The sequence below is a fragment of the Cavia porcellus genome, unplaced genomic scaffold, assembly GCF_034190915.1.
Source record: "Cavia porcellus strain 051 isolate PalLab524CR breed Dunkin Hartley unplaced genomic scaffold, mCavPor4.1 scaffold_27, whole genome shotgun sequence".
Taxonomy (NCBI): domain Eukaryota; kingdom Metazoa; phylum Chordata; class Mammalia; order Rodentia; family Caviidae; genus Cavia; species Cavia porcellus.
This window is the reverse complement of record NW_026947510.1, coordinates 12,893,837-12,920,438: the sequence shown is the minus strand read 5'-3', so window position 1 is coordinate 12,920,438 and position 26,602 is coordinate 12,893,837. Positions and strand designations below refer to the sequence as shown.

The 26,602-nt window shown below is 33.8% G+C and overlaps 1 protein-coding gene across 1 annotated transcript in view; it reads right to left on the bottom strand.

Annotated features, from left to right (window-relative positions):
• Malrd1 (MAM and LDL receptor class A domain containing 1) overlaps positions 1-26,602 on the bottom strand; it is a 647,937-nt gene that overhangs the window by 594,646 nt on the left and 26,689 nt on the right. Inside the window, exons 3-5 of the mRNA XM_063237894.1 lie at positions 20,079-20,173; positions 19,829-19,990; positions 14,458-14,554 (exon numbers count right to left, since the gene is read on the bottom strand). Of these exons, the coding sequence (XP_063093964.1) occupies positions 14,458-14,554; positions 19,829-19,990; positions 20,079-20,173 (354 nt within the window). The remainder of the gene's footprint in view (positions 1-14,457; positions 14,555-19,828; positions 19,991-20,078; positions 20,174-26,602) is intronic.

Genomic DNA, 26,602 nt, shown 5'->3' with positions numbered 1-26,602 from the left:
TTGGGCAACAAAGACAAGGCAGGAGGCATCAAAATCCCTTGACTTTAAGTATACTACAAAGCTGGTATGATAAAATTGGCATGGTACTGGAATAAAAACAGACCTGAAGATCAATAGAATAGATTAGAAGATACAATCACAACTACAAATGCACTGAGTCACCTTATCTTTGACAAAGGGGCCAAACATGTTCACTGAAAGAAAGATAGCCTTTTTAATAAGTCCTGGAAATAGTGGCTTTCTACATGCCGACGACTAAACCTAGACCCACATGCTTATCACCATGCACTAAAATAAAGTCAAAATGGCTCAAAGATCTAAATATTAAAACAAAAACACTAAATCTGCTGAAAAGACAAAGTAGGTAGAAAACTTGAAGACTTAGGGGTAGGCAGAGAATTCATCAACAAAAATCAAACCACCCAGGAAATACTTCCCAGAATCAATAACCAGATCTTGTCTTATTAAAAAGTTTTTACATATCAAAAGAAATCTCCAACAGAGTGAAAAGAAAACCCATGAATTGGGAAAAAAATCTTAGTCGACAGTCCCTCAGACAAAAGACTTCTATGTAGAACATATAAAGAATTTTTTAAAAAATCATACCCCCAAAATTTGAAGGCCCAATCCAAAAATGGGCATCTGAGATAAATACACACTTCTCAGATGAAGAAATACAAATGGCAAATAAATATACAAAAAATGTTCAGCATCACTGGTCATTAGATATAAGCAAATTAAAACAACACTAACATTCCATTTCACTCCAGAAAAAATGGCCAAGATCAAGAAATCAACCAATAACAAATGCTGGAGGGGCTGTGGGAAAAAGGAACTCTTCTCTGTTATTGGTGAGTGTATAGCCTGGTGCAACCACTATGGAAATTCAAACAGCTGGGATTAAAGGTCTCATTTGACCCAACTATCCCACTTCTGGATATATTCCCAGAAGAACCAAAAACATCACATCACAGTGATATATGTGCACACAATTTGTAATTGACAAATCTTAAAAACAACCTAAATACCCATCAACTGAGAAATGGATAAAAAATATGTGGTATTGTTATACAATGGAGTAATACTCAGCTATAAAGGATCACATTGAGGCTTTTATAGGGAAATGGATGTGACTTGAGATCATATTCATAAATGAAATAAACCCAACTCACATATGTAAATACTGTATTTTTCCCTAGTTTAAGAAATTGAAAGAGTAAATAACATCCAAAATCTTCAATAAATATTATGAAAAGTTAAGTAACTTCTCAAGGGAGAAAAATAATTTGGAAAAGAAAAAGGAGAAAATAAGAAAGGAAAAAGAAAAAATATAAATTTGCATATATATACATACATATATATATATATATATATATATGTACACACACACTCTTAAGGTAGCTACGATAGTTCTTAGAACAAAACAGTTAACACTACTAGGATTAGACATACTTTGCATGTCTGGTAATATGAGTAACTTCTGAAGATAATTATGCAAAGTAACAAGCTTTGTTAAATTCCTACCACCTTCTTTTGAAAGCCTATATTGTTATTGTTTGGGGATTTTTGTTATTTATTTGCTTCTTTTATTTCTCGTATTTTTTTTTGGTTTGTTTTTGTCATTTTCCCTCTTTAAAATAAAAAAACATAAAAGCATAATTTTGTAGATTCATATTGCAGCTGAAAATCCAATCCCTCCAACTATGTAATTTAATATTGGTTATAGTTCAACTAAATGATATCATCTCTAATTTGTCAAAATTTAAAAAGACCAAAAATAGCAAAACAATCCAATAAAAATTGCATAAAATTAAAATGTATTTTGTGCTCATTGTTAATAAATATCTTTTCAGCATGACAACCACTTCTACTATCATTGAACCCAAAGCTACAATTTATAACCATAAAATTAATATCATTTACGTATATGTTTTGGAATAGTAGTCATAAACTGTTTATACATTTTCCAGACAATTCTTTTTATTTTAATTCATTCAATCCCAAAGCTCAGGCTACTTAAAGATGTTACTCACTCCTGGTTCATTCACAGATTTTCCTTTTCCTCTCTTCCTGCTGCTCTTCCACTGAACCCCTGTCTAGCTCTAGGGAAGTATTTTGAGGGTTTCAACATTCTTAATCAATGACACATGATCATCAGAAGGAAGCTTCGAGAACCATTTCGTGGTCTCTGTACTAATGAAGCCAAGAGCCTACTGCCTGCCATCCTTCAAATCTTATCTAGCACAAACAGCTTGTGTGGAATTAACCACAAACTCTCAATTGTTAGAGAATGAAGTCTAAGTCTCAAGGTCATTGCAGTAACAGTTAAAACTGACATCCAATTTAAATCTAGAGGTTTTAAAACATTTCTCTGTCCATTTTCTTCAACTGACAATGTATTTCAATTAATAATTTTGGATCTTGAAAGTTCTTATGTGGAAGTTAAAATTTAAAAAGTAGCTAGGTCAGGGGCTGGGTAAGATTTAGCTCAGCAGCATAAGCACCTGCCTTGCAAGCAGGCAGTCGTGAGTTCAATCTCCAGTACCAATAAAAATGAAAAAGACAAAAAAAAAAAAAAAAAAAAAAAAGTAGCTAGGTCCTCAGTTATTTAACTGCATAATATGTATGCACCATGAAGATTCTAATTAAGTGATGATTTGTGTTATTTGTGTCACCTTACAAATGATACCAAGGCATGGTTTTGGAAAGCCAACTTAAGAATATTCACAGAATTTCACAATATTCTGATTATGAGCCACAGCAAGAATCTTTATAAAAATTATAATTAGCATCTTATTCAAGAATCGGTGTTATTTAGGAATCACTGATTAAACACATTCTTATGCAATCACAGACACAATCACTGTTGCTACTTTGATAAATCAATCCTGTTCCCAGTAAATGTACAGTGAATTTCTGCATCTTGGGAAAGCATAGCCTCAGCTGGTATCATTAGAAAACGTGAAAATACTCAAAAAGATTTCTCTACTATCACAAAGAGAACTTAATTTTATTGTCCAACATACAAAAACCTCAGAAACTATAAAAATGCCTACACTAAATATATTTATAAAGTTGTTACTATTTTCATAGTAAAGTATATATTAAAACTCCAGGATTGCTTGTATCTAAGTGGTACAATTAATGGGTTATGTATAAACTCCCTTTCCCTCAAAAATTTTCAACTTTAAAATCATTTTTGCCTTACAATGAAGTTTAATGATACAGTTTAGACATGCATAATGATCACATTCATCACAGGGAATTTGTACTTATACATGAAATATCTCAATTCCTTTATTTTTACCATTCCTCTCCCCTCTTTTCATCCCCTCATCCCCTCATTTACCAAGTTATTTCCATTTTGTCCCTTTTTCTTATTTATTCTTTTCCCTTTCACCCAATCCTCTTTTCCTTTGAACAATTACTTCCTATTTCACAATACCAGTTTAAATTTTTAAATTTACCTGTGGCAAAATTAATACTTAGTTTTTTAATGCCTTACATCAGTGTTTTATATAGCTTCCCAAATACAGATCCAACTCTGCTAGATTCATAAGATTTTACTTTGAATGTATTATATATGGTATAATATTTCTCATTGTGATTTCCAATCATTCATTGCCATTTTGTGAAAATACATTAGATTTTATAGTGGCCTCATATCCTGCTATGATCATAAACTCATTTTTAGTTCTAGAAAAAAAAATTTAAATAATAAATTTTGTGCTCACTTCAGCAGTAAACACAAGAAAACCGGAATAACACAGAAAATACAATACCAATATATAAATAAAACTGAACAATACAGAAAATATGAGCATGGTCCTACAACAGTGAACACAAATTCATAAATTATTTCACATTTTAATATTAAATGAATTCTCTGAGATATTAGATAATGTTATATGCAAAGATATAGAATTGTTTCTGTTGCTTCTTTTGCATACCTTCTCTGTCTTAATTTATTACAATGGTTAGGACTGCCAGTATATAGCTGAATAAAATGAGGGGTAAATATCCTTTCTTGGTTTCCAGTCTTAAAAGCAAACCAACATTCTTTCTTCAGAGGGAATATTACTAGGTGTAGGGATTTCGTATTTGTCTTTTTATCAATTTGAGAAGCTCATAATTTTGCTGAGGCTTGAATCATGCATGTCTTTTGAATTATATCAAATTTTTTTTGCATCTATTGATATCAACATGTACTCTTTTATTTCTTTAGTCAGTTATCATGGTGACTCACATGGATGACTTTCCAAATATCAAACCAACCTTGCATTGTTAGGATTTTTGTAGTATATTCATTTTTAATACATTGCTAGATTCCTTTTGATAATACTTTGTGAAAGACTTTTATGTTTATTTGGAACCCTGACCTGAGGGTTTTTTTTTTTTTTGTCTTGTTTGTTTTTATCGGTACCAAAGATAGAACTCATGACTGCCTGCTTGCAAGGCAGGCGCTTATGCTGCTGAGCTAAATCCCCAGCCCCTGACCTGAGGGTTTTTAATATTTTTGTGTGTAACTCTTGTGTTCAGACAATGCCAACTTTGCTGAATAAGGTAACAATTGTCCTCTTCGTTGCTATTTTCTTTAATAAAATGTATAAAACCAAGAATATTTCTCCCTAAATATTTGAGACAAGTATCAGTTAAACCATGAGGTCTGGTTTTCTTTAATGATTTTCACTAGAAGTTTTATTTAATAAAGATAAAACACTTTAGGTAATCACTTTCCTTTTATTGAATGTTTGTTAATATCTTTCAAAGAGTTTTTTCATTTCAGAGAAACTGCTGAATTATTAAGAATACAATGATTTGCAACATTCCCTTATTATCCTCCTAATAGTTGTAGGGCCTTTTGTGTTAGCCCCTATTTCATTCCTAATATGGACAATGCATGTGTTTTCTCTTTCTTCCGTTAGCTGAAATAGAATTGTAACAATTGTTTGTTTTTCCAAATAATCAGCTTTTGTTTCATTAATTTTCTCTATTACGTTTCATTTTCAATTGTTCACTACTCTCATACACTGTCGTTTTTTCCTCCTCCCTAATTTAGCTTTGACTCATTTTTTTCTATTTTCTGTAGACAATGAAATTAATAATTTGGGAACTTTCTACTTTGCTAATAAAACATGTCCATTACTTTGTTTTTAGCATTGTTTATGTTATACAATTTTAGTAGGTTGCATTTTCTTTTTCATTAAGTTAAAAAATGTAAATATTCCTCCTTTAGTCCTAAACTTGTTTAATGACTGTTCAGTCATAAGACCCACTGCTTGAAATTATGACCAGTTCTTTTTTGGTATAGTTCTGCACATCTTGTTTGTAAAGCCTCAACTGTCTGGATTACACTCGGTCAGAATTATGACCCAGTGTTTAATGACTGTTCAGACTTACAACATGCCATTAGAATTATGGCCTGCTTTGTTTTGTTTTTTTGGTATATTTACAGAACCTCAGTGTGGTTTTTGTTGTCATTATTACAATATATCTTATTTACACAGCACTATAAATTTTTGATTGCACTGCACAGTACATTAATATAGTCTTATGTTTTTTGTACATTCAGCACTGCTTGTAAGAGTCATGTATATTGTATGTAAAATCACCAAGTTGGACTTTCTTTTGAAGATATCTTTGTCCTGCATATGGTGATGTATATACTATGTGTGACGCTTCATTTCACAACTGAGTCATTTAACAGCCTACTCACAGGAAGAGAATTTGGTCATTAACTAAGGTCCTGACAGGAAAATAAGCAACCTCATATGAGGTTGCTTTTTTTGCCTCAATATACATATTTATATATATGATTTGACTGTTTTGATGCAGAAGGGAGTGATTCAAGGCATAGTCCCATGAGACCTGTGGATCACATATGATACAGGCAGAATGGCTGTGGCAAAGAGTCAGAAAAATTCATCACTGCACTCTTTATTGGGCTGCTTACTTCTAAAGACTGTTTGCTTGCAACAGTTCCTTGATGTTAATAAAATTGATTCATTTGAATTTAAATAAATTTTAGATATAGACAAACTTCTAATAAATTTTAGATATAGACAAACTCTTCTAGAGTGATGTAAAAAGTTTCATATCATATGCTGCACATGTTTTCTCAAGGGTTATACATATACTTTTAAAACACATGAAATTATTGAACAGTTAATTATCACTACTCTTCTTGACCTGTGATGGTTTTATGTGTTCAATTTTTGTCATACACTCCTGATAGTAAGGCCCTTTACTGGATATTTTAAATGGCTTTTTTTCTGTCCTCCAAGGTATTTACTGCAGAGTTGGACAGAGGAGTGACTCCATTAATGCCAGTTCACACTCAAGGATATTGGGCATTTCCAGTGATTTTTACAGAGTCAAGCAGGTTAAAAGTCTGTGATATTTTATTTGTAGTACTGTATGTTAGTTTGGTTGGTCTCTTGCAATGATCTGTAGAAGTTCCTTCACTAATGAACCAAAACTGCACACTGAAAGTGCATCTCCCACCAGTATAAACTGTGTGATCAATGTAACAATGAAGAAGTCATTGAAGTTGCTAAAATGCCAGGCAAGGGCATGTGAAGATGTACATGAATAGACACTTTATTTTCTAAAGACCATAACTGAATCGCATCTGTTTTGCAATCATGATTACTGATGAGCACTTTCTGTATTATTGCTGAAGCATAAGATACCCTGAATTTTCTGAACAATGTTCATCACTGTCTTTCCTGACATGTGAAGGATCAATATTGCCTAAACCCAAATGATATGATGATTTGTTGGTGGCTGCTGTATTTTATTTTACAGGTTATCAGAGAACACATGTTCTTAAGAAAAACAAATAATTTTCATCAAACTATTTTGATAATATGATGCCTACTAGAAATATTAACCTTTTAATTACCTACTCACTTAATGACTGTTCAGATTTATAGCCCACTGTGTAATGACTCTTCAGACTTAGGGCTTGCCTGTGTGCGTGTGTGTGTGTGTGTGTGTGTGTGTGTGTGTGTGTGTGTGTGCGCACATGCACAGTATATCTTATTTATAGAGTACTGTAATTTTTGCTGATTGCGCTGTAAAATAATTTTATATTCTATTATACATTACAGTACTGCATGTAAGAGCCATGCAAATAAGAGCAAAGTCATCAAGTTGGAGTTTCCTTTGTCAGTTTCTTTGTTCTGAATATTGTGATGTATACACTATATAAAATACGTCATTTAGGGATCAAGTCATTTAACAACCTAATCACAGGAATGGAACTCAGTCACCAAGTGTCTGTACTTCGTTATTTCCAAATAAGCTTTTTGAAGGTGTGTTACTGTGCCCCTTTTGATAGCCCATATACTAAAATATTAAAAATGTTTTGCTTAATTTTCAAATAATGAACTGCCCAAATTTCTGATAAATCTCGTAGTTAGATTTATCTCGTATCCTATACTATTTCAATTATTCAAAGTTCTTCAGGTTTTGTGGTCCACATCATGTGATTCTAAGCCATATTAGAGCCTGAAATATTTAATAGTGATGCTGTTCTTAATATTTTAGTGCTTTGTTCATCATTGAACTGTTTAATTCATTTTTATTTTTAAAATATTTATTAAAATACTGTATACTTTATTAGTAAATGTCTTAGTCTGCTCTGGTTACCACTAGAAAAATGCCACAAATTGGGGGTTTAAACAACTTTTTTGTCATAGGTGTAGATGCTGGCAGTCACAGTTGGACTCTGATGAGGAGGTCTTTCTAGGCTTGAAAATAGCTCCCTTTTGAGCTGTAACATTACATGAGTGTGAGCAAAGAGAAGTGGGAAATTTTCCCTATTTATAAGGCCACAGCAACATCAAATAAGTCCTCAAACTTATGAACTCATTTAACATAAATAACCTCCTAAAATCCCAACCTGCAGATTCAGTCATATTTGTAATTAGGGACCCAACGTATGAATTTGGTGGCAGAGGGATACAGTTTAGTCCATAGCAGTAAAATGTTAATGCTCATTTAAAATTTTATCTCTGGAGTGATCACTTCTCTATTTTCTGCCCCTGTGAGGCTGCAGACTATCACACCTAACACTGTGTGTGCATATTCTACTCCATCCTATTCCAGTTATTCTATTATATACACTGCTTACTACTTGTAATAAGCTCCAATTATATCAAATCAGCACACCTTTTCTTTTATTTTGTATATTATTGCTGATTTTTGTTTACTAGTTCTATTGAATGTATATGTCATTGATGTGGACATAGATATGTTTGGGATGATATTTCCTTAGTGACTTTACTCTTTTATTACTGCATAATGTTCCTATTTATCTTTGTTAATTTTTCTTGTTCCGAAGTAATCTGTACATTAATATAGCCACTTTATCTTTCATTTTATTAGTGTTGTCTAGTATATATTCTCAATCACTTTATTTTAATTAACTTAGATTTATTTATAATATAATTTATTTATAATAGGTTTTCCTTATCAGATTACAGGCTGGCCTTACAATTTATAAAATCTGGTAACTGGTTACTTCTAAGTGTGTTAATGGTCTTTGTTTAATTATTGTATGAATACCATTGAGTTGGCTATTTTATATTCTAGTTTGTTTCCTCTACTTTTAATGTCCTTTGTTTCAACCCTAACTGTATTATTACCTTTATCACCTATTTCTATTATCCTTTTATATGCATTACTTCAATATTTGATATTTTGACACATTCAATTTCAGTATATCTATTGTTATTTATTTGTGTTTATTGTTTGCTCTAAAGAAATGCATACCTTAGTTGAACCCTCTATTTAGAAATGGCTAACTCAAAATAAATGTTAGAAGTCTTATAGATATAGAACTTTTAAATCCTTCGTGACATTATAACCATGTTATACCTACATACCTTAATCAACCACATAGTGTTAAAAACTTTTTAATCAATATTTGCATATATTATATATAGGTACCATACCATAATATATTATTTTATCATAAATTATAAACTATGATACATATGATAGACTCACGTGTACATATATATATATATATATAATTTTTAGTGTAGGAAATATTTCAACCATATTTATTCAGATATTTGTGATTTTGATTGTTGTAAAAATTAAACTCAAGGATTAGTGGTCCATATTTCCTGATTTGTTGAGAAGTTTTCCGGAGGCGTGACTTGGGATACTATGTCCAGTCCTTTGCCCCTTCCTCTCAGGAGCTGTTTCCCAGCCCTGCTTCCTATCTTCCATATCCTAAGCATTCTTCTGCCAGGGTGTTCATGCCTTACATCCCACAAAAGAGTCCTGAATCTCCTGAAATGTTGGGTGTTGTGTCCCAGCAAGAGGAAGATTAGCACAGATAACTGGTTCCAAAGGAGTGGGGCTGTTGTTGTTGTTGCATATGCATGTGGTTTAGAAACTTTTGCAACAGGTTTGTGGGAAGAATTTGGAAAAGTACAAATAGGTAGCCAAAGCAGGTTTTGAATATTACAATCCCTTATTATTATAGGTGATTCTGATTATGGCTCAGAAGATCAGAACATGGACTGTAAGAGTCAAGCTTAGAAGGTTTCAGCTGCAGACAAGGAATCTATTGGCACTTGGACAAAAGGCCATGTGTACTACACTATAGTAAAGACCAAAAAAATCTACATTTTGCTCAATTCCAAGATTTAGGGATTAAGACTGAAAACAGTGCTCTACTGATCTGGAAAAGGAAATTCAAAGCAGTTTAATACTTAGGCTGTGACATGGCTACTGCTGGCTGTTTTTAGTGAGATTTAGTGAGGATTTGGGTCAAAACACAGAGCAGAAAATCTTAAATTTATGACACAAAAGAAACTATGTGAAAAATTGGGGCCAAATGAACTGAAACTGCTAAAGAGAATGGGACCACTACAGAGAAAGCAAGCACTTTGTAAAGGGACAAGTACAGAGATCCTTTGAGGGCATCTTAAGAATCAGCAAGACCTTACATTTCAGGTCAAGGTAGCAAACGTCTAAATCTTCCTTTGCAAAGAGAGATTGTGCTACCTTTGCTCAGGAAGGGCCTTCTAGGGGATTAGTACTCCAGGATTCATTTCACTATGCTGAGTGCTTCAGGCATTTACAGATTGTTGCTGCAACCACAGTCCAAAGAATATAACTCCTCCTATTTCTAACAGTGGAATTTGATTTAATCCACATTACAATAGTTTTAAAGGTACAAAGAATGCAACAGTTGTGGGGTCAGGGACATTTCTACTCAAATTTCAAAGAAAAGTCTGTGGGGCCAGGCAAGAACCTCCTGAAAGAGCAGAACATAAAGCTGGAGCATGACGTCAAACGTGTAGTGAGGACATTCAAAGCTGCCAGGAAATGGAGAATGTCTGCCAATGAAAGAGGCAGGCCAAGAGTGGAGCCTCCCAAAGACAGTCATGTGAGGTGAACTGGTGCCAAGTTGATGAGGGATAAAATGTGAGGGTTAAAATTGATGGTGTTAGCTTAATTGTCTTGGGAGCCACCAGGAAAAAGAGGACACTTGTGGATACGTCTGGGTGGCTCATGGAGGCACCACTTGTGTATTGTATCTGTCCCCTTGCCTACCCTTCCATTCTTCTCTGGGGCTCCACCTTTGCTCTGCTTCCATACTGTCCTTTTTTTCTCTGCCCTGCCCTTCCACACAATGTTTCTGCCTTGGAGTCAGCCAACCATAGACTTGATCCCCTGCACCAAATTAAAGCTCTTTCTTTAAGTTGTGGGTGTCAGGTACTGGGTGTACAGTTGTTATTCCTTTACTCTTGACATTTTAAGTTTTCTCTAGTAATTTGTTCTTGTTTTCTGAGACCTGAAAAACTTTCTTGAGCATTTCTTTTAGAGCCAGACTTGTGGTGATAAACACTCCATTGATGAAAATAAGGAATTTAAGTGAGGGAACAGATTTTGCAAGAAAATTAAAATTTACTTTGAGTTTCCATAAAAAAAAAACTGTTCATTCAACTCATAATCATTTTTATCTTGCCTATATTTATCCCAGATAATGTGAAAATATTCACTTGAAAACTAAAATATTCAGTTTATTGTGCCGTAAAGCAAATAAGATCATTTGTGAAATACTTGTCTACTTAATCACATGGAAAAAAATTTGATTCCTGTTTTTTTTCTGGCTTCTCCATGCCCTAAACTTGACATGCACTGAGTTTCAACAGTTATCCTGTGACCACAAAATAACAAACATGAGGATAATGTAAAAAAATAAACCTAACTCACTTAGTTCTTAACTTTCACATTGTTGGAGTTAATCTATACTATAACCGTCTCTTTCCTCTTTGTTTTGAATCATTTTAGAAAACTTGACTAATTGTTTGTATTCAAATGCACTTGAAGCCCTATCTCATGAGAATAAGCGATTCTAAAGGAAACATACAGAAGATACAGGTTTGGCTTCGCATCTATGTCTCTCCACCCCAACTACCACCAACCAGGACTTCATGAGACAGAAACCATCAATTCTCATTGGTTGTAACTCTGCTCCAGTGCAGCCATTGCCAAGTACGATAATCAGCATTGACCTGGGACTTGTAATTCCTAAATGCTAGTCATGTTCTTAAACTTGGTCTTGTTCTCATCACACACACACACACACACACACTTTCTGAGGCCCTTTTAATTTAGGTTCTATCTTCAATGATATCCATCCAACATCTCTGAAGGAAGCCCAGAATCAAGCCTACTTCCTTCTATGATTCTGATGATTAACTAGGCTTTGTTTGTTAGGAGCAAATCTTAACTTCACTAGTGAGAAGTGTAACGCTCGCTTGGAAATGTAATGCTCACTTGGAAATGTAATGCTCTTTAGTTCCACAATTTTTCACATTCTCATCATTTACAAAACAAAACTACATCCAAGTCCCAAGGACATCCTATAATGCTTTATACTTTGCCTCCATTATTATCTTTATACTGTTGTGTTTCCATTTCAGAAGTTTAAATATTTTATTTGAAAAAGAAAGACTCTCACTGTACCCTCCACATCAAAGAACAACACATCAGATGATCTTATCTAAATTTTGGGTTTTTTCCAAAATTTAGGTTCAAGAACAACTTCCTTTGCAGGTTTTCTAGTAGGTTGGGCCTTTGCTAATGTACCATAAAGCACAAAATCTAAAATCAAGGTTACCATTCATCTAAATCCCTGTATTTTATCTGTGTAATTATTTATCCTCCCATGTGTAAAATACCTAAATTCATGCATTCATCTTCTCATTCTATCACCCATGTATGTATAACATCTTTGAAGACTTCAGTATTGAATTTCAAAGTCCTCCTTAATGTCTCAAACTTTGTCATGTTGTATGGATTTAACACCCAGATGAAAGTCATAGTACAAAGAAAGAGCCTTGAAATATATTGATGACTGTCATCTTCAGTGAATTTCATTTCCATACCACCTCAAATACATTACGATTATAATGATGTCTAGAACAATTGCCTTGCAAACTGCAGACTTTAATTTTTTTTTCAGTTTGACCACAAATTTCCCTTGAATATTCAAATTCTGATCCACTTCCACAAGAGATCTACCAATGATTTTTTTTTCTCCTATACTCCTATACGTCTTCAATGTACTTACAACAAAATCTGACATTTCTCTTCTAAATATTTATTATGGCTCATCAACCTTGGCCTCTGTCTTACTATGTGGATCCAGGTAATTTGAGAAATGACTTTGGTTCCCAGATCCAATGACAGAAATGAGAATCTAAAATGAGAATATTGTCTCATTACAGGAAATCTCCACTTCCAAGTACTTCCCAGGAATGTTCTTTTGTCAAATTGTAGTGTAAATAGTTTTGATGGCAATAGCCCAACAGTGAGGGAAATCTAGCCAATAGTTGATTTCATTGACTATTTCTCTTTTGTGGATGATTAGCTAGACTAGGCAACGAATAGGGCTAGTTGGAAATCATTTTGTTTGGCAGATTCAAATTTCTGCATAAACTATGTATTTGAGATATCAAAGATACTGTTGAAATGATTAGGGTTAGGAACTAAATTAAATGCTTGATCAAAAATCAAGTGTAAACTGGCTGTGCTCTGGATCCAAGATTATTACACAAGGTAAAAGGAGAGAGAAGACGAGAAGACATTTGAACATAAGCAGTTGGCAGTTTAGACTTTTTACCTGCAGTTACTATATGTTCAACACTGACACATGACATCCCTACTGATGAAGATAACTAAAAATGTTATTTTCCTTTAGTGAAAAGGGATAGCGGTTGATACCATAAATATTTACTTCCTAAAGTGGAAGAATTGTGGAATTTGTGCCTCCAAAATTCTTACTGTGATTCACCTGTATTTAAATTTCTCTTACAGTTATTTCTTACCTGATATATACCAAGCACTAGTAATAGAAAAAGAAAACCACCCTTTGTATCCCACTGGTAGCAGGGGCTATTACTAGCTATTAGAAAATCCTACCTTGGAGGCGAGAGAAATACATACATATGAGCTCTAAAAATAGCAGCAAGAACATTTATTGAAATTCCTTGCAGAATGCAGTCATGGAGCACTTTCTTTTTATTAGGGACATAGAGTATCTCTTTTGGTCTCATAATATTAATTATCAAAAACACTGTATCTTTTACCAAACTAGAACTTGAAAATTCACTCTCATTTAAAAAAAAAAAAAAAAAGCTACTACGGTTTATGTATGGTGTTAGTGTGTCCCTAACGAGTTCATGTGTTGGAAGCTTGGTCCTCAAAGTGACAATGTTAAGAGGAGATGGAACTTTAAAGAGATTCAGTTTAGTGAGATCTCTCCACCACTCCCCTTCCTCTTTCTTCAGTAATGTTATCCACTATGATGGGAATCTGCCCTGAAGCTCTCACCAGAGCCAAAAAAATGCTGGTAACATGCACTTAAACCTCCAGAACTCTGAAGTAATTAAGCCTCTTTTTACTATAAACCATCCAGTAGTCTCAAGTATTTTGTACTAAAAAAAAATATATTTTTAGAGCTGAATTATGTGGCTTATCTATATATCTCAGTAATTCTAAATAAAAATAGATTATAACTAATAACTCAATATTTATTTTGTATTTTGAAGCATAATCATAATCAAACCAATTTTCCAAGACACTTGTATGTCAGTGGAGACCAGTTTTCTACCAGTCCCCTGGAAAGTACAGAGCTTTCTTGTTAACATTTAACTATCCAGTGAAAAATAGCTATGAGATTTCAAATCTGAAAGTATATTATCCTATTCTACTCTTTGTAGCATCACAGTCTATGAAAAATAGCCTCACCTCACTTCTAGCATTAATCCAATCACTGCTCTACAACACACTAAAACAGTGGAAACTATCCCAGCACTGAAATAACAGGCAAAAGCAGAGAGCAGATCAAAATTATTACAGTTCCTAAATTGCATCAAATTTATTTTATACAGTAAGGATCAAAATGAGGGAATACATTCTTACCGTCTGCAGCCAAGCAGCCTGAACTGAAAGATATGTCATCGATAGCTATGACTTCATTCTGTTCATGGGTGGCAATCATTTGACCTTGAAAGACAACCTGACAAGGAAAGCAAACACACACACACACACAGACACACAGACACACACACACACACACACACACACACACACAGCAAGCAACATCACTGTTAGCACAATGCTTTTGAAAAGAGCCTACAAAAACGAAACATCTAAGAAGCACATGGTAACAACACTGATTGCAAGGAAAAGAAATCAATGCAAGTGTGTCTCAAGGACAAGGAAATGTAAGGTCATCACTTTTCATAGTTGACATGGGTTTGGTAGTATATTTATGAAAGGAAACTATTTATCTAGTTCCAGTCCAACAACTACTTTCTGTTTCATTCTGATGTATTCAGGTATTTGACATTTATCTGCTTTAGAACACAGGCTTCATTTTGATCTTTAGTTCTTGGCACTTTGCAGTCATGTTCTGCCTCTGGTTCTCTAAATTTTATTGTCTTACCTTGGATGTCCCTGCGTCCTCTTTTTATACATTTTCTGCCACTATCTGAACATAGTTTGGGTTAGTGACTACGGTTGGGTTGTTCAGGAACTTATTGTAAAAGTTACTGAACGGTACACTGTGTGGAGTTGGGTCTGCCAAACAAAATGATCTCTATCCAGCCCACGTCTGTACCAAGAAAAAATATCTTCTTGTGATTAATCTGAGAAACTTAGAAAAAAACCACTCTCCAAATTCTAATTACTTAAATCAACAGAAATGAGTATTGGGGGAGTTTTACCCTACCCTGACTAATGAACACCAAGGACGTGGTGGCTTCCCCCTTGGATACATTGAACAGGGATGCATTATTCAAACTTGTAATATGAATTATTTTTACTGTAGAAAATCAGCACTGCTTCTTAGGTTAACAACTGATCTACATACAGGGAGCTGTAGTGGATCATTTGTTGAGTTACATTTACGTTTGTCCCTGTATAGAATGTTGTACTAATGTATTTTCTTCCAAGCTATGTACTATCTACTACTCTATTATAAACCCAATGAGAAGGATCTACAACCTATAGAGAAATCTGTCTAAATATAGATCTAAGGAAGTCATGTTTTCCTCACACAAAACAATAACTACCTCTCTATTCTGAATGCAGGACCATGTTGGAAAGACTGTTGAACATTTTTATGGAGATAACTTCATATAGCAGCAGTATGACATAGTGATTTAAAGTGAGAAATTACTTGCATATAAAGCTTAGCTATAGCCCTGTTAGCAACAGAATCTTGAGGAACTTGCTTGACATCTCTGTCCCTGTTGTCCTCTTTGTAACTGGTAATAAATAAAAATAATAACCCATGTGATAATAACTTTTATTCAAGAAAAAATGACTTGCAACATTAACAGTACTCAGTATATAATTACTATTAAATAAATGTTAGCTACTATTATTTTAATATAATTAAGACATTCAGGTTATTATATGAATTGTGTATTTGTGCTCAAATTTGAATAGTCTGTACAAATTAATATTTTGTTTTCAGAAATCTTTTTCACAAAGATAAATTTTCTGGTCTTGTTGTTAGGTAAATCCACGCAGTGACCATATTTAAAGAGAATAGCAGTAATAACTCCATCACCTTCATCATGTTCTTTTTATTCCTCTCTGCTCTCTACCTCCAAAAAGATCTCATATGTTCTCAGGGTTTTAACTGTTACCAAGGCTGAAGAAACACAAATTTACATCATAAATGTTCCTATCTCTCCTGAGCTCTGCTCCTGTATCTTGGCCACCTGCTGGACATTTTCACACAGACGACAGGAGTCACTTCTAATTCAAAATATGCTGTTTGTTTCGCCCCAAGTTGAATTCACCTGCTCATTTTCTGGCAGTGGTACCAAAGGACTGTTACTTGCCAGTGTTCAACACCCAAAATGCCCTCTAAAATGAGTGTTTCCTCAATCTTATGTCCCATCAGCCAAGACACACGGAGCCTATCTTCCCTCCATTCTTGTCTATACCCCATTATCTTCAAGTCTGCTCTACTGACACATCTTTTAAATTACCTGCTTGCCTTAACCCTCTCCTCAGTGAGTTTGAAATTCACATTATATGTTTATTCGATTAGATAAATTATATGCTAACAGAATAGCTGAAGAAGAATTATTGTGAAAATGGGCTGCCATCTGAGCAGGGGAAAGATTTTTCTTAGGGGAAGAACTATAGACATCATTAAGTTGATTTAAACAAAAACTATTTTTTCAGGGGTTTTGGTTAGAATCTAAGAAAACAACTAAGAAAAATAGACTCCAACATGATGAAAGGAGCCATGAAAGCCACGGTCAGAGGTCGTGCTGGTGCACAGTAGTGCCTTTCTAAGTAATATCTAACTCCTTTGTTTCCTCCAAAACTTTGGCAAAGATATTTTTTTTTCTAAAGATATGCTTCATTTTGGTTGCTTTAAGAGAAATTGTTAAAAGAGGTAAAGAGGCACCATAAAGGAGAGAGAAAGGGAGATCAAAAGGGAAGTAACTGAGACTGGAGCTTGGCTATTGGAGAGTATGGCTTGTAATGTGGGACAAATTTCTTCTCCACAGACATTTCTTAAAAGTGACTTCTAAACAGAGACAAGGATTCAGTTCTCACCAGACACAGGCGGCTTTCTCAAAAGTACATGCTAAGCTGGAACTAGCTGGGAATGAAATAGCATATTTAGATATTTCTAAAGGAAGCGCATATACATGACTTTAAGCTACCAAAAGTGAGCATGGAGAGAAAACTGAAAAAAAAAAAAAGGAGTAATTCACAGTGGCTCATAAGTTGATGAGGCAGCAGACACAGTATGGAGACATTGATTACAAAATCCTCACAAATAAGCCTCGTACAAAAACTTTTCAAGAACAAGATATGAGACAGTGGTAGGCTATACTGCAAACACAGCACATCTCAAAGGCCCACCAAACAAAAGCAAATGAACATCTGTTCACTTGCTATCAGGATAGAATTGAAATACACCTGTAGTCTTAAAAGATTGGTACACTCAGAGAATCCTGAGAGTTATACAATCCAGTAAGTTTTACAAAGCTTTCAAGGAAAAGCACGGTTTTCATATCGGCGATAAAGTATTTTTGAGAACAAATAAAGACAGTGCACATGCATCTGCTTTCCATGAAGCCACTATGTATTTAAAGGACTCAAGTGAAAAAGCTGCCACTTCAGTATAGCTGAGTAGCCTGGAGATGATGTATCCTGGAATTTTCTCTTTTATATGTATCTCCTGTGCATATGTAGTCATCAAACTCCATTGTACTTAGAAACAGGCAGCTAAAGAAAGCACCAAAGTTATTCTGAAAGTGTTAATCTGTAAGATCCAGCAGGTATCAACTTTGCTCAGCATTCAAATCTCCATTTCACTAAAGGAGATTTTCACCTTAAAGTTGAGATAAGTGGATACAAAAGGCACAAAACTTGGCAAAGATAGCTTAAGACTCTTTTACCATCAACTCTATTTAAAAGTTGAAAAAGATGTATAAATGATGAAAAAGTGTATAAGTAGGCAAGATTTTCCGCTCAGTCATCACAGAGAAGATAATTCAGCAGACGTTTTTACTGTCAGCAGAGTTGGGCTCAAAACCCACAAAAGCAACCTTCATTTTATTTTGTTTCTTTTGTTGTGGTGGTGGTAAAGAAAAGAAGGAATTAAGAAGAAAAGGATAAGAAATAAGTGAGAAACATCTCTAGGAGTTAATAGCACCCCAGTTTTCACAACAAACTAGCATTTTTGGTTCTCAGGGGAATTCATGGTCTCCAAAGCCACAACATGGTCAGGGCCCAGCCATATGTATTTTCTCCTCCCCACAAATATTACGTAACTTTTTTATAATAGTGCTGAGAACCTTTTCTGCTTTGTGCCTAATGTAGCCCACATACACCAAATATTTCCATTTTAAGTACAAAATTCATCATTTATAGAAAGACTTAAATTCCTGAAAGTTTAAGGCACCTCATCTCCTCCAAAAGACACATGTATATTTTTCAGTAGAGTACCAAGTATCAAACTATGGAATTGTGTTTCTGACCATATAATTCTTAAGTGTAGATGTCATTTAATCACCTACTAAATAGTTTTCAAATCTTTGGATATTCATTTATTTTAATAATGATTAATAATAAAAATTATAGTAATTTTATAATATGATTAAGAAAATGGGCATTCACATATGTTGTAATTCAACCTTTGACATAGAAAGTCTTTTATGTGTCCATCTTTTTCCTCTTATTCAAAATAGCTGAAGGAAAACTGAATCTAACTCATTCCCTGTATTTAAGTAAATGTCAAAATCATCCCATATGAGATGATTTGCATTGTACAAAAATTTATAAAATTATCATATCATTCTAATAATAAATGTTAAATGAAACCTACATAGACTAAGTTGACCCACAAATCAAGTTCAAAAACGAATTATTTAAAAATTAAATGTTTTACATTGAAGATGTTGGCACATACCATCCTAGCACTCTGGAAGGTTGAGGCAGGAGGATCTCAAGTTCAAACCCACACTGGGCAATGTAGTGATTTAGCAAGATTCTGTCTCATAAAGAAACATACACAAAAAGGGAATGGGGATGTATTACAGTGTGAGGGCCTTGGATCAAATCCTTAGTAAAACAAAAAAAGAAAAGAAAATGCTTTAAAATCTTATTTTTAATTGATAAATTTTATTTGGCTTTCTCAAATGTTAATCTATGCAACATTTTTCAAAGAACCCTTGTAATAATCATTATAGTTTCTACTATGCATAAGTTTTATTACGCTGCATAAAGAATTTGGATTTTTATAGGCTTTCAATGGGCTTAACTCTCAAAATTATTTAGGAAAATAAAAGCTGTGTTGAATAGAGCTTAACCAAGAGATGATTATGACAATTACTCTACTTCAACCGCATTTAGAATTAGCATTTAAGTCAAACAGTCTTTTTCCTCATTACCTAACCTTATCCTCTTTTCTCAAAAGCATTAAAAGTTCTGGAAAGAAAATGATTCTTAGAAAAAAGAAATGAAAAGAATGAGGAGATTAAAAATAAAGTTTCAAGAAATTGAGAAGAGAATTATAAGGTTATATTTTATATCACTATATCTTAAAATACATTGACTTCATCCTATAATTTCAAAATCTTAATGTAAAAGTGTCTTTTAGAGTGATTAGTCATCTTTTTTCTGAAACAGTCCACATTTAACATTTGGAAATCCTACAAAAGTCCCTGGCAAACTAAATGAGTCACTATTTCTATTTCATCTGTATTGAAAATCTGCTTCTTATCAATTTACCTTCAAAACAAAGTTGACATACCTGAAATCTCTCTGAGCTCTTGATTTTGATGACATTTCTTTGCCACTGATTTAGGAACCCAACTGTATTTTGCCACACATGCCGAATGGGACCACCGCGTCTAGTTTGAAGACCTGCTATCAGCTTGCCACTGATGTGGCTTAAGAAGTAATAAAAAGTAACCTGTGAAAAATAATTAGCATTCAAACAATTACAAAAAAGGAACCTCTAAATATGAGAAAGTATCAAAATGCTGTGAGCTTTCAAATACCTGACAAGCATGTGAGTCATTAGTGGAGAGGAAAACTCTGCTTCTTAGGGCTGAGGAAGTGCAATTTGCTCTGCACACCACAGAGAGGAAGTGGGCTGTGAGAAATGAGAGGCAACGGGTTAATTTAGCAGTGCTCCCTGGCAGATTTACTCAAGGCATCAGGGGGATTCAGCCACATACAGAGCAGGTTAATGTAACTCTTTTTAAAGAATTAAAAGTTCATCTGAGAGTGGTGATGCAAATCTGCGAACTCGGAACTCTGGGAAGCTCAGGCAGGAGGACTGGAAATTTGAATACTGTCTGGGTAACTAAGCAAGATCTTATCTCAAAATTTTAAAAAAGGGCTTGGTATGTATTTCAGAGTGAAGGCCCACTGAGTCCTATATTCATTCAATCCCCATTTCAAGAAGAAAAAATGTTAAACTATACTTTTTGTCTTACTAAATGGTTGATAGTTTAATTTCTTTATACTGCCTAGTGAAAAAAGTAATCATGATTATACATCAGTGTGGGCTGCAGCTCACAACCCAATTAATCATATCTGACATAGAAAGTGACAACCAGAAAAAATGAAAAAAATTATACTGCGATTGCTGACCAAAATAAGCACTTCATTGCAGAATTCAAAGGAGATCATTATTTAATGTGCTTTGGTGTTAAAAAAAATGGGGCTTAGTAGTCCCTGTGCTTTCCGGAACACAATACCACGTTGTTATGTTCTCTTGCTGAAGTACATATTATGCCAGCACAGACTGAGGACCCTGTAAAGTAAGTGTCACATGTTCCTTAGGCTTTCATAGATTCCTTGCAAGCTTTACGAGGGTTATATCATATGCCATTATGATCTGTTTTCTGCTACTGTGTTTGGTGGATTCCTATTTGTCAAAATGCATAAGAAATATAATTTTGATGGTGATTATGATGACAGGTTTATCCAAGTTACTTAGTGGCATTTTAAAGCCAGGTTGAAAATCAAATCTAATTGCCCTGTCACTGAAAGAATCAATAGTGAAACTATAAAGCTTAACCTCTTCTTTCCTATTCTTATTTCAATGCTGCACACCAATTAATCAAAAAAATTAGTAATACTAATCTTCTTACAGATATAGTCATAGGCATGATTGAAATCACTTGTGCTAAGAATGTACGCCCTAGAATTATTAAATAAACACAATTAAATGAAGAGTTGATGTCATGATGATACAAGTGGACAATCACTAGTTGCTCTTGTGGCACATAAACAAATGTTAAGCAAGTAAATAATGAAATAAGCATAAGGAATCAAAGGAATACACTTTTTTGAGCTTTAAATAATACTGTAGCAGTACAAATGATACTAGCATTCAATAGCCTTAAATTGCTTTTAATAAATAATCAGCTACCAAAATCATCCCTGAGATCTGTAGGAAAAAAATTTCCATCTGTCAAAGAAATTACTTAAATTAATCATGTTTATTAACAATTGTTTGTTCTTAAAATCAGACATGACATGTTGAGTTTTTAAATAATAAAGTAGCACTTGAAATAGAATTTCTCAAGGCATACAAGAATAAATTGTTTAAATATTTAAGCAGAACATTTTACAAGCATAAACTATGTCATTAGGCATGCATTATTATACTATATTCTGTATTTTGTCAACTATTAAACACAATCTTCAGGTTATAGCAGAAAGTAAAGTTTTACATTTGGAAACAGAGATTCTTGGATATTTGCTATAGTAATAAATGTTTTTCTTTACATGGGAAAAGTGTATTCAAAACGTACCCAATACCAATATCTGCCTTCTGCCTTTGGTTTCAACTTAGTGACAACAGCAAGATTTTTTGGATTGATTTTGTTCTCAATGTAACCTCACTTAACCTTATATTCATAGTATGGTATAGAAGTTGACTTACAAGTAGAGATGTTTCTCAAAGACCAGTCTCACCTCATATAAAGTTCATAGGATGTCAGTCATCATTTTCATTTATAAAACAAAGAAATAAATCTTCAACAGCATGACTCATCTTTCATTGAGAAGAGACCACGCCTATGCCACACACACATGCATGCACTGTTACTATCATTGTCACTATTATCTGTTAATCACTAAACCATACCCATTTCAGTTTTTATAGTTGACTCAGAAATCCCCACTGCATACCTGTATCTGTAAAAGCAAATATATAAATGCATAACAAATCTTTAAAACAGATTTTAAGTGATCTTATGGTAAAATATTAATTATTAAAATAAAATCAAAACACAAAAATTAAGATTTCATGAAGACTATTTTAACAGTTTATACTAGAGAGCCTTTGAAAGTATTTTCTCTTGGCAATTGGATAAATATTGAAGTCAAATCCCATCGTAAACCATGTTGGATGACCCAAAAGAGAATATATAAAATATGAAAACGACAAGAATCATGATCAAATTTTTGCAAATTAAATTTAATAACCTTGGCAATGAATTCTACCAACTCTGATCCTCAAGAAAAATAAGTAAAGATTTTCATTTTAATTTCACTCAATTATTGATAGGCAGCCTTCCATTTCCTTCATTTCCCAAATTGTGAGAGATTAATGGGGCTGAATTTGAGCAGGAAAAACATAAATCCTATTATATGTTACATTGTAACCAGTTGATTCAAAGGAACCGCAAGAAGGGATTATAATAGTGAGATGATATAAGTTCTCAAGAACACCTTCAGAAAAATATAGCTACAGGAATGGATCATAACAAGGTCCAAGGCTTGAGGCAAGGTTAGAGTATCAAATTTATAAAAATAAAAATGTGTTCACTCTTGACAGAAATATGGCTCAACTCAGATAACACAGAGAGAATAAGATAGAAACTCCCTGGAGTTCTAATTTTTATTTTTTTTTTTTTTACTAAATTCTGTTTCCATCAAATCTTGCTTTATTCTCATACTGCTCATTAAACCAACAAGGACTATGCACCAAGAACTATTTGTGAAAACACCAGCTAAAAGTTATCCTCAAATACCAATCCCTTAAAATTTTGACAGCAATAGCTATATGAATGCTCGTATATCACTTTATATCTGAATTCAGTGACAAAGGGTAAGTCAAGTCACCATGTAAGCTTATGAAACATAAAACACAAAGGTGATTTAATGGAAATAATAAAATGTGAAAATTTTCTCCATCATAAAAGCAATTTTAAAGATGGCAAAAATAGTTTGAATCAACATTTCCATGGCTCTAAAAAGTAATCAAATGTTGTAGCAATCTAGAGCTTTCAGCCAAGAAATGGCTGAATCTTTTAAGTATGTTTTATTATGTTTTAGCTTGCCCACATCTCATTATCTATCGTCTTGCTCCATAGTAACTTCAAATAATTGTATTCTGCTTTTCTATCCATGCTGGTAGCCACCAGAAGAAGCTAAATGGAGCTAGGGCTTTGCCAAAGTCTCGGGCCCAGTCATCTGTCATAATTTGACCTTTCTGACAGTTCTGACACACTCCACTTAAAATATTGTCTGAAACTGACCATTACAGCAGCTCTCTCAGTACAAAAAAATCTTTCTTCTATATAAAGGATTTATCAAAAAGCAACAAGGGGCAACATATTAACTTTACAAATACTTCATCAAGTATGTTAACGATTGGGCGAAACAAAAAACCAACCATAGAATTCACTGGAATGCTACATCGATACGGGCTTTGAAAGTTCCAAATTCAGTTCCAGAGTTTCAAATTCCAACAAGACGTGTGTATGTGTAAGACTGTGCGTAAGCTCTGAAAAGACCTGGAAAGCTTCTAAACACTCATCTCACGCTTGAGGCTGGATGAAAGCAGGAAATAGACAAAGGCAGAATTATCAGCTGACTGGGCACACACTGAAGGTGCGCCCAACATGTGGACAAGACAGCTGGAGCAAGCAAGGAGATATTTACTGGTTCTGCAGTACTGTGGTCTGTATGCTGGATTTGTCCTTCCCCAAAGCTATGTTAAAACCTAATCAGCATGAGGGTTAAGGAGATGAGAATTTGAGAAATGCTTAAATTATGAGAACAGAATCCTCACAAATGGGAAAGACATTCCCCAAACACTTGCCTTTCCCTTCTCACCATATAAACAAACAGAAGGTACTGTTCATAGGAGTGGGCCTTCACAGACACCCCCTGTACTGCTGCCTTGTTACTGGTCTTTCCAGCTTCTAGAGCTCTAAGAAAAGTTCTGTGGCTCATAAGCTACTCAGCTCACGTTCCAGATACCTGAAGTGACTAGGACACAGGCACTGAAGGAACTCTCTTTCACATCATTAAGCCAATGCAGTGACCAAATAGACTTTACAGAACTAGTTCAGGAAAGTCACTGATATAACTAACAAACAAAATAACCACACTAACAGTAATAACAACAAACTTGGATGAGGATAAAGGAACGTAAGATTTCCAGATTTGATATATTATTTTTATTGTAGTAAATGTACTAACAGGCAATGACTTCTTAAGTAGGTCTCTAACGACTTCAGAAATGATAACAAGAATCACCAAAGAGAACTGCATTGAATTAAAAAAAATAAAAGCTTCTGCATAGCAAAGAAAACAACAGAGTGAAGAGACAGTCTACAGAATGGAAGAGCATCCTTTGCAGCTACTCTTACTCCTCAGTACATATCCAAAGGAAACGAAATCATCTTATTCTAGGGTTATCTGTATATTGTAAATTGTGACACAATTCATAATAGCTCAGATATAGAATCAACCCAGGAGTACATCAATGGATAAATATAGAAAATGTAGTAAATACACAACGTGAACCATTATTCAGATATAAAGAATTAAATTATGTCATTATAGAAAAATAGGAAGTGGAGACATTCATGTTAAATAAAATAAACCAGACACAAAAAGAAAAGTGTCACACTTCTCTAATATGTAGAACCTAGAAAAAAAAAGTGACATGAATGTAGGAGAGAGACTATTAGATTAAAAAAAAAATATGAGCACAAGGGGCATCATACATAGGGGAGGCAAAAGAGAAGACATATATAATCAAAATATAATCAAAATCAAAATGCCACAGCAAATCTAGTATTTTATAAAAATTAATATGCACAAATAAAATATACATGCATAAGAATATATATTTTTGAAATTTCCACTATATTTATTTAAATATACTATTAAAGGATTTTTGTGTATTTCTGTTGCTGTCAGGTTTCTTTTCACTTATCATTAATTTGAGGAATATATACCAATATAAATTTAACAAGTAAACAAGCCATCTGTCCATTGAGATAAAATACATGCCAAAAAGAAAACAAATGGTACTTACAAAAATATTTCTGTATTTCAATAAGTGAGAGAATGAATCATTTTTAGGTCTCATCACTGCAATATTATTTATTTTAAGATACTGACCGCTTGGATATTAAGATTATATGGTTATATTTCATTGATATAATATCAATATAAGTATCTAAATTATCAACTATGTTTCCCTCATTGACATACAACTCATTTTTAAATAAAAGAAATAAAAAATAAATATATCTTTCAATGCACAACCGATGTCATGTTTGCTCAAATGTGTATGCATACACACATGAACACACATTGAGAACTTTGACATTCACTTGAAAGTCAATGACCTTACAGAAGAAACTACAGCTGTTGGCAAAATTCTCTTTGAGGCGGAATAAATTGTTAAGGAGCAAATATGCTCCTCAAAATTCCTTCTATTCCTTCTCAGTCACAGGCACACACCCAAATCTCATTACTGCTGCCTGGTTGGACAGTAAGGACAGTTAATGTGAAGGAGATTGGTACCAGAGTTGGAAAAAGAAAGGAGGCAGTGATACTGATGAGCAAAATCAGTAACCTTTGAGTGAACTAACGCTTTAACACTCTTAACAAACCTGTTTGGTCTCATACTCCCTTACAAAGACTGTTATATGCTTCTCTGAGCAGACCGACTATGTCCATCCGGTCTTTCTGTAATTCTTTCAGTCTGAAAAATCATTTATTTGCCCTCTCTACCCACTGGACTACTACTTACCTTTTGTAAGTGCCCTTTATTTTTCAGAATCAGAATTTTCTGCTAGTCCTAGAAAAACTTACTCAAACCCATAATATAGACTATTTTTCTTTCTCCCAATTAAAAGTAACTGTTATCCCCAAACATAACTCCCAAAGAGATCATAAACACTTGTCTGAACAGCATAAAACTTAGGAGTCTTTGTATGGTTCACAGTATTTATCATGATATACACCAATAACAGGTTTTCAGTTGAGATTAACAATAACTGTTCACATATATTAATATAGGTACACAAAAACATACACAAAACAAATATTTAAAGTGTCTGTTACTTTTAAAGTAATTTAATATTTAAATTGGGACAAGTAGAAAAATGAACTCGTTCTTTTGCATTAATACATTTTATTGGAACACTGATCCTAATAAACAGGCTGAACGCCTTGTGTCATCCTTGCCTATGGTTTTGCCTTCTGTGGTTTCAGTTGTCCATGGCCCATTGCTAACCCAAAAATATGAAATAGAATATTT